This window comes from Penaeus chinensis, chromosome 12 (assembly GCF_019202785.1).
Source record: "Penaeus chinensis breed Huanghai No. 1 chromosome 12, ASM1920278v2, whole genome shotgun sequence".
NCBI lineage: Eukaryota > Metazoa > Arthropoda > Malacostraca > Decapoda > Penaeidae > Penaeus > Penaeus chinensis.
Genome location: NC_061830.1, coordinates 28,078,146 through 28,088,145, shown reverse-complemented (window position 1 = coordinate 28,088,145; position 10,000 = coordinate 28,078,146). Strand labels below are relative to the sequence as shown.

General features: G+C 39.8%; 1 protein-coding gene across 1 annotated transcript in view; it reads left to right on the top strand.

The window, feature by feature from the left end:
• Window positions 1–10,000, top strand: part of LOC125030997 (mucin-5AC-like) — a 42,772-nt gene that overhangs the window by 12,590 nt on the left and 20,182 nt on the right. The window contains exons 7-9 of the mRNA XM_047621418.1: window positions 207–864; window positions 3,035–3,237; window positions 4,947–10,000. The exon at window positions 4,947–10,000 is cut by the window's right edge and continues 1,145 nt beyond it. Coding sequence (XP_047477374.1) covers window positions 207–864; window positions 3,035–3,237; window positions 4,947–10,000 — 5,915 coding nt within the window. The remainder of the gene's footprint in view (window positions 1–206; window positions 865–3,034; window positions 3,238–4,946) is intronic.

Sequence of the window (10,000 nt, the reverse complement as noted above, 5' to 3'; positions counted from 1 at the left end):
TCATACTCAGTCCAAATGAAAAAGTTTTGGCTGAAATGAAAATGTATTGGTAATCATCCTTAGAGTATTTGGTAGTTGAAATAAAGTTTATTGGTTATATACTTATTGAAGGGATAAAGGTAAACAATTTTTAATTTGGGTATATGAATATATATGATTTTTTGTATAGAAATTAAAGAAATCATAACCTCTTTCTCCTAATGCAGAAAATAAGACTGATTCCCCAGAGGAAGGCACTATCGTAGAAGCTGTATCTACAAAACCAGTGAACCCACCCCCACCTACACCACCCGCTGATGAAGTTCCTATGTCCAAGAGATTACGTAGAAGTACACAAGAAACAACACCACAAACTCCACAGAAGAAAACTTCACCTACATCTTCTGCAGCAGCATCTCCTAGTGCTCCCCAAACCCTTAAAAAATCTGCCACTTCTAATACAGCAGCAACATCCCACAATGCACATAAAAAGCCCTCTCCCCCTCCTTCATCCAGCAGTTCTCCAGTAGATCAAAAGAAATCTTTAGTTGATACAACCCCGAGTTCTTCTCAGGCTTCACAGAAGAAATCATTACAGTCACAGAATTCTACCTCCTCTAATAGTCCTACCCCACAGCAGAAGAAAATCTCTCAGCCTTCTGCAGCTCCTTCCCCAACGATTGGCTCCAGTCCTCAGCAGAAAAAGACTAACACTTCAACCTCTGCTGTATCTACCCCACAAAAGAAGGGTTCCCCTGCATCTTCTCCTGGTTCACCAAGTACAAATAGAAAAATGGCAAATACAAGAGAAAGCAGAAGAGGCAAGGAGAGTTCAGCACCAGCTCCTGTGGACACAAATGAACGTGTGGTAGTGGAAGAGGCAGAGTATGTACCCTTAATCAGATTTTGTTTAGCTTTTCTAAAGCAACAGCCTTTTAGAGATACAGTGGTTGTGAGAGCTATCAGCAGAATGGGAGGCAGTAAATAAATTTTGCTTGTCCATTAGTGGCTGTGTCAACATTTTTGCTCATGGACTTCAAAAGTCTATTTAGAATCTCCCTTTCTATACATTTCACAGCCGAATACATTCTTTCAGAAGTAGTAGTATTTATTTGATATATTGGGATGATCTAAAGCAGTGATTCCCAACCTTCTTCATTCTTTGGCCCCTGACCAATATGTAATAATCTCCATGGCCCTGTTCAGAGTCTGTCATCTTTACAGATCTAGTTGTTACTTGTTATGAATAGTGTAATGGTGCCAATAGCAATAGGACAAGAATACTTTATGGAAAGATTACTATTTATGGATATGTGAAAGAGAATTATATATAGGTACTACAGGTGAGATAAAATTCAGTTGAATTCATCATCATAATTTTCATGTTGCTTCATGGCTTACCAGAAAGGACCCTGTGGCCCACCTGGGGGCCATGGCCCCGAGGTTTAGAACCCCAGATCCAGTGGGATATGCCACCATGAAATGAATATCTTAGTTTTGTCAGAAATTTTAATACTAGAGTCACCTGACATCCTTTCATAAACATGTGGTATATTACTGCCCAAAATGTTTTATAAATTGGTAAAATTTTGGTTTTCACACTCATGTTGTTTGTATGATAATGGCGGAAGCTGATGCATAACCAATGGGTCAGTAAAAGCGCTTTCAAAACATTAACAAAGTTTTCTAGTATTTTCTAGTAAAATCTATCACATAATTATTATACACTGACAAACAAGATTCCAGTGTGTTTGGCTTATAAAGAAGCATGTCTGCATTCCCATAGCAGTTGAGTAAGATATTTTCAAGTTTTTTTTTTTTTCACTCATTTATGCTTCTCTTCCCCTTTTTTTTCAACTCTTTTTAAATACATAGAGTAAAGTATCCTGAAAGAAACAGTTGTTTTGCAATCAAGCTGCTGCAGGGAAGAAAGTACAGCAGAATTACCAGCTTCACTTGCCACTGAATAAAAACATCACAAAATGTAATATACCTCTAAAATTTAATGAAAAAAGGTAAATGCAAGAATAACTAAAATGATACATAATCAACACTTAACCCAAAGCCACGGGGATAGCATGCACGTACTTGCCATGCCCACAGTGAGTTCAATTTATTAACTGATTTTACACAAGTACGAAGTCACCAATGAGCCAGTTACAAATACTACTACCTGTCTCACCTGTTTACCCTTTTCCTTGATTTTCAAAAATATTCTCTGGCATCTATTATTGTTGTTAATAATATCAGTTTCACCATAATAATTGCAATATCTATAATAACCATAACAGGATCAATGTTGATAGCATTAGTAAACTCAAGGAAAGGTAAAATCAGGTAAGGTTGCAAGGTCAACTAATTGACTACTTTGTGGGTAGGCACTTAAAGGGCCATCTCTAGCAGAAACATTTCAAAAAACAGTATGGCAGTTGAACATGACATTTCCCCAGAGACTTTGGGTTAAAGTCAAATGAAAACTTGGAGCACCAGGTACTCAAAGTCTGCTTTTCCAACAAGTGAAATTGATAGACTTGATAATTATCAGTCATATGTAGAAGCATTTATATATATCTTCTTAAAAAAAAAAAAATATATATATATATATATTTATATATTTATATATATACACAACCATATATATATATATGTATAGATAGATAGATAGATAGATAGATACATATACAAACACACACACACATATTTATTTATTTATTTATTTATATAAATTTGTAACTCCTTGATGTTCTCTAAAAGAAAAAGAAGTTAAGTATGAATAATGTAGTACCTTGTTTGGTTTTGAGTAGTGGTAGGTAGCTTGACCTGATTCTCCTTCATAATTTAGGGGTTATTTCTCTGGCTCTTGATTTGTTTGGCACCTATCTCCATAGTTATTTACCTGTATTAAATTTCAATGAAATTGGAATATATATAATGATTTGTTCAAGAGAGTAGAAGTTAGATCCCTTTTATACACTTTAACATCTTTCATCTTGTCTTTATATTGAACACAAAGGAAAAGTTTGATATTATTATGCTTTTGTCTCTCCTTCCACAGAGCAAATACTGGGGTTCGTGCTAGGCCTAGCAGGCGCACCAAAGAAGCTGCAACAGTTTACTTGGAACTTATTGGTCGTAAACTGGCTCAGGAATCAAAATCAAAACAAAAGACTTTTGATGAAGAAGATGAAGATGAAGAGGAAGATGATGATGCTATCTCTGTTAGCAGTATTATGGATCTAAAAGCTTTAGCTAAAAGTAGTAAGTATATTCTGTCAGTTCTTTTATATTCATCACTGAATCATAGGTTTTATTAGTTGGGTATTACTCTAGGAAGTTGAACTCCCATCTTGTCAACATGTAATGTGTTTTGTCAACTTGAGATTGGAGGAGTACACTTAAAACCTTGACTTGCTGTGTCTTATGTTCACATCTGGAATGGCTGATTCCTAAAAGTTGCTTCTGTGTCATGTGGTAAAGATGTGTCTAACTCCATATTTGAAAATTGGATATAATCAGTCATTTTTTCTTTACCATAATCAAAGCTTTTCATAATGTTGTTTTATAAATTCCTTATCATTTGATGCAGTATAGTAATGCTTTGAAAGTAAGAAATAGTTTTCTCATAGTTTTTTTAATAACCCGAAGGACAGTCATATGTCTGGCAGTCCTATTTGTCAACCATTTATGGGAAAGTTACTCCAGCTTAAACTTGGCAACGCTCCTTTTTAACTATTTTTGTTATCAACATCTGCAAGTAGAATGGTGAAACTAAGAACTGACTCCTTAACCAAATGCCGACAGGCATGGCATGTACGTACATGCCATGCCTACTGTGAGTTTACTTTATTAATTTTTTTTACACATAGATGGCTACACTTGTACTAAGTCACCAATGAGCCAATTACAAGTATGTCCTGTATCACCCGTTTACCCTTTTCCTTGATTGACAAGATTATTTTACATTATCTTATTTTGTTGTTATTAATGTTTATAACATTATAGTAATTTAGTGTTTATAATGAAAATAACACCATCAATTTTCATAGCACTAGTAAAAAAGTTGTTTTTCCCGCCAATTCAAGGAAAGGTGAAATCAGGTAAGGTCACAAGGTCTACTAATTGACTCTTTTGTGGCTAAGCACCAGCATAGCAATCTATGTGCAGAGACATTTCACAAAAATATAAAAACTGAGCACAGCATTTTCCCCATTTTTTATTCATTTTTCCCATTTTTTATTCATTTTCCCCATTTTTTATTCATTTTCCCCAGCGGCAGTGGGGTTAATATGATACCCCCTTTAATGGTTAAATGGTCTCAGCATTTGCAAATACTGATGGATCTGGATGCTTCACTACCATCATATGGCCCAATATATGGACATTCATGTGCGGTGACAAAATTATGCCCTCCCTATGCAATGTTATTTTCTCATAAGTGTTTTTTGCTATTTTCCAATGGCTATATGATCTCTCTAGGTAGTCTTTTTTCTTTAATTCAATTTTCTATTATATATCCTGTGTCACCAGTCACAATGGGCAGGAATAGGATCTTCAGCATATAAATAATGTCCTCCCTGGAGCCAGTGCTCTTCCAGTCATGGCTCATGGAGAGTACTTTCCACACTCTTTTATCATTGGAGATAAAGCAAAAGCCTCTTTCTAAAAGACAAATGAGCCCAATCACCCTCCAAGAGCTTTGTGCACTTGTGGTGAGTCATTCCTGTCAACCTGGCCTTCAGCTGAAATGCTCATTACGGCGAGTTCATGTCACCCCATGCCTAGAGCCAAATTTTCCCATGACAACATGTTCACATCACAGACACCTCAAGCCAAATTTTTTCATGACATGATGGTCGCATCATCTGGATCATAGTGGTTAATATCCTGATATTTTTAGCTAGGTCCTCAAGATTTTTATAATAATTTTATGAATATCATGGTTACTGTAATGTTTTTGATACTTTCAGAAGGTCGTGAAGCAGAACAGGAAGAGAAGAAGAAACTCAAGCCACAGGAAAGTTGTACATCTGAAAGTGTCAGACAGACACGTAATGCTCGAGGAGACAGATCACCGTCTGTTGACACAACTAGCCCAAAAACAAGCACACTCCGCAAGTCTCTAAGGAAGAGTCGAGAGTCCTCTGATCAAGTGGATGAAGACAAGACTACAAAGCCAGAGGCAGCAACTGTGGAAGCTGGGCGCGTGACAAGAAGAACTCCATCAGTGAAAGATGAATCCTCCAATTCTGCATCAGAAGATCGGCCTTCCACCACGACAAGAAGGAGCAAGAAGGTGGAGAAGAGTGAGGCTTCTCCTGATGAAGAATCTGTGAACATAACTCCTTCACCAGCTATCTCTCAGCCACCTCCAGCTGCACCTCAGACTTCACTTCCAGTCAGAGTTGTGTCTAGAAGTTTGAGAAGAACAAGAAGTGATGCAGATGAGCCCAAGAAGAAAGACTCCCGTCCATCCTCAAGAAGGGCATCTTTAGAACTGGATAGTTCCCTGGATGTCTCAGGCCTTAGGAGAGCGACTAGAGGGAGGGACCGACAGGATTACAAGGAGAATGAAAGTGACAATGAGGATATAGAAAAAGCCTTGAAAAATACTCGTGCAAAGCTGGAGTTGCGCAGAATACAGGGTGGGGTTTCTGATCAGGTGTCATCTTTGAAAGTTGAAACTGAAGTTGAAGAGGAAGAGAAATCTGTGAAAATGAGAACTCGACGTGCCGGTAATGATGGGTCTAGTTCTGAGAAAGCAGAAAATACTGTAAATATAAATAAAACATCAGATAAATCGACTAGCAGACAGACAACCAGTGGACCAAAATTGGAAAAGGATAATGACAGTAAAAATCACAGTGAGACAGAAATAAATTTAGGAAATGTTGTGAATGCTGAAGTTGACAAGAAAGATAGTCAAGATTCTCAGTTAGATAGTAAGATAGTGAATAGTGATGTGGAGAAGGCTCCTGGTTCAGGAAGCAAGTCAAGAAGGACTGTGTCACAAGAGAGAAAAGAACACTTATTGTCCAAAGATGGTGGTAGGCTTTCAGCAGTTAGGAGTGCAGACAACTCGGACAGTACTGAAAGTGGTGAAGTAAGTGAAACAGTGACTAGGCCAAACAGTAGAGGCAAAGCTGCAGCATCCACAAATAATACAGAAACTACTAGTTTAGAAACAAATGAGAAAAGAATGGTGGGATACCCCAATAAAAGGAAAGCAATTGGTGGCAGAAGGAGAAGTAGCAATCATGATGAAGCAAAACTCAATGAAGTTCTGGAAAGTGTTGCAAAAGACTTTGAGAGGGACATTGATGATGATCATTATGACAGGCTAGAAAAGGATTTCATGTTAGGAAACAAATCCCCAGAAAAAGTGAAAGGTGATAAGTCTCTTGTTACTGATAAAGAGGACTTGAGTGTCTCAGAGTCAAGTAACTCGTGCATGGATGACAGCAAAAGTACAAGCTCGACAGAATTCACAATTACATCTTCAGTAAGTGCAAAAACTTCAAGTGCCCCGGTTTCACAGTCGGGTAGCAGTAGCCCCAGCCCTAATAGGAGAAGTGCAAATAGTAGAAAATTATGTGATGTAGTCCGCAGTCTTCAAAAGAAGCAGGCAGAGTCTCCAAGTACAGTAACAGATGCAGAGAAACCAACATTTTTAAAGGATCTCAACAACTGGAGTTCGGATAAGTCGAGGCAAGTAAGTCCACAGTCAGGTCATGACCTTCAGTCCTCCGGTACTACCTCAGCACCCACCATAAGGCCACAGAGTGATACCACCACGTCAGAGACTGTACATAGTCCCAGTGCACCTTCTACCCCAGAAAACACAACCTTGATCTCTTCTAAGGCACCTTCACAGACACCTAAGCTAGCAGTCACCACCCCCAAGGCTGCACCTGCCAAAGCTAGTACCAACAAACCTTCCTCCACCTCACCCACCTCATCACCCATCACTAGTCACAATCCAGCACCAGTGGTGACTGTAACTTCATGTTCACCAGCACTTGCACCTACTACCACTGTTACCTCCAGCTTGAGCAATGCAACCATTTCTGCTACAACAGATTCTAACACAGTGCTTTTAGGAATGTCTTCTGCTTCACCAGTCCACAAAGTTGTCACTTCAGCATCATCTTCATCTGCCCAGACTACCAGTGATGAACATTTAACAGTTCTGCCAAGCATACCAGTTTCCATCAAGCCATCAGTAACAGTAAATGTCACTAACTCTGGATTTTCTTCACCTGTCACTATGTCACGTGTTCAACAGTTTCCTTGTGTGACTACCCCTGGATCAGTTGCAAGTCCCAAAGCAGTGGAATTAGCACCTGTGAAAGGTACTTCTAAGCAGCTTCACATTGCACCCAAGCCAGTTAAAACCCCCTCGTCATTAGCAACCTCAACACCTGCTGGCCAGGTGTCTATATCTGTCTTGCCTCCAGGAACCCAGAAGCAAATGCCTAAGCCTGTACAAATTGCTCCCAAACCTCCTGCTGGTACATCTCACAATCTGCCAAATACTCAACTTGTAGCCCCACAGCCAGGTCACATGATGCAGACACAGGTACAGGCACAGGTACAAGCTATACCACAAGTTCAGACAGTTCAAGCAATACCTCAGCCTGTACAAACCCTGCAGGCAATCCCTCAGCCAGTACAAACTGTGCAAACTCTTACTCCCCCCATGCAGACAGTAACTGCTATGCCAATGCAGGCTGTCATGACTCAGTCTCTTATTGATCCGACACAATTGGTAACCCCATCTTCACCAGCCAAGATTATTACACAGCCAATTTTTGTAACTTCATCTATGCAGAGTGCAGTCACATACAGTATTTCACCCCAAGCAATAGGTCAGAGTCATTTACCAGGCAATGTGAGTGCAGTAGCCCGAGTGTTAACACCAACTATGGTGGGCAAGGTGGCAGCAAAACCGCAGCCTCATCTAATGACCCCGAAGGTACCAGGTCCTCTTGTTACCTTTACTACAGGTGCAGTTGGTGGCTCCAGTGCTGTTAGACCAATAGTTCCTCTACCACAACAAGTGCAAGCACCACAGCAACCACAGATACTTGCTGTCAGTGTCATGCCTGTTGGGTCAACCCATGTCTCATCAATGCCCGGACAGGCAGGGCTACTACCTGGTACACAAGGCCCGATGATAACAACTGGTCATCCTGCTGGACAGCATCATGCTTTTATCCCAGTTACTGCAGCAAATCAGCCAAATCAGCCACAGCCTCACAGTGCTATGCCTCTCACACAATCTCCAGTATGTGCTTCTACATCAGCTTCTCAGGTGCCTATTGCTTCTGACACTGCTAACCTTTCTTTATCATCAACAGAAGTTGTGATGAATTCCCATATTGATAGTAGTTCATCAAGTGGAACACAGTCAGAACCAGTTCCTCTTAATCAGCAAAACAAACCAGGTTTAGCTGACCAAAATTTGAATTCTTCAGTTTCCCCAGTAACATTTAACAATACTGAAGCAATATCTAGTCTTCCTTCTAACACAAGCAATGCAAACCCCTCTAGTACCATTGCTGCTTTAACTCCAGACAACCCACATCAATCTACATTACCTGTACCAAAAGTAAGCAGTAGTGTGCCTGTTGTGGCAGGAGTGAAAGGTGCATCAACTGTGAAAGTTGACAGTCCAAATTCTGCACAGGCATGTAAAGTAGTTGAAAACGCTTTTAGAAGTGGGATACCTGGGAATATTAAAATCACAGAAATTCCCAAAGGGGGTGTTAGAAGTAATGGGCCAGTTCATATTGCAAATGTAAAACCCAAAGTCACAATATCACAGATGCAAGTGAAAGCTCAAATGGCTTCCCCATCTGTCACTATAACAACATTAAATGATACTCCCCAATCCATTAAACAAAGTGTAGCTAATGGATCAAAGATGGCCAGTTCATTCAAACAGACTAGTACAACTTCCAGTGTAGCACTGAAATTAACATCAAGTGTTAGTGTTGTACAGCACAAATCCGGAACGGGTAAAAATTTTGTTGCACCATCTCAAGTGGAAAAGGAAACTTTTGTTTCAAATCCTATCACAATAGTAGAGAAAGATAAAGCTGGGAACATAATGCCTAGTACTAATATAGAGAAAGAAGTAGCAAATCCCCCTGTAGCAAAAACAGACAAGGATGATTCATCTCCAGTGGCTCAAGATAAAGGTGATACCTCTACTCCTGATCTTCCTGTTTCTACATCACCTCATGCTCAGCATAAAGCAGATAAAGAAGATCAAGGGGGAATGCTGCAGGTAAAGACAGAAAAAGGAAAGAATGTGATTACATCTATTTCACCTTTTAAAATGCAAGAATTGAGAACTGTTGATAAGGGTCAGAATGTTAATGGAAAGAATCCAGGTAACATGGAGAAGTCACAAGAGAAGAAAAATTCTGACAAAAAGAAAGAACCTTTACTAAAGAGAACTTTATTCAAGACAAAAAGTCAGGAGGAGAAGAAGCCTCCGGGTATGTCTCCAGTGTACAGAACAAAGAGTCAGGAAGAAAAGAAGACATCAAATGCTTTCTCACCTCTGCATGAAAGTAGTGTATATGCATTTGAACCTGACTTTGAGTCTTCGCCTCTGGAGGAAACTTCTCCATTCTCACAGAGAATAAAGAACATTCAGCCATCTCCTGGAACATCACCTGTAAAACCAAATAATGCAATTAAACCTCAGCTACCTACCCTTCATTTGAATAAGCCCCCTGCCAAGGCAGCAGGACTTCACACTCCAGCTAGATCCCCAGTGGCAAGATCTTTAGCACCAATGATTGCAGGTAGGCCAAAGTCTTCAACAGGAACAAGCCCATCAGGAGTTACTGCACCATCCCAACCAGCAACAGCAGGAAAGAGACCAGGTGTAACATCACCTCCAGCACCACTAACAAAGGCAGCTAGTATTGGGACAGAAACTCAAATTGTGAATAAGTTGAATCAGGGTGAAGCTACTCCAGCAGTGGCTAAAGCTTCAGAAGACCAGATG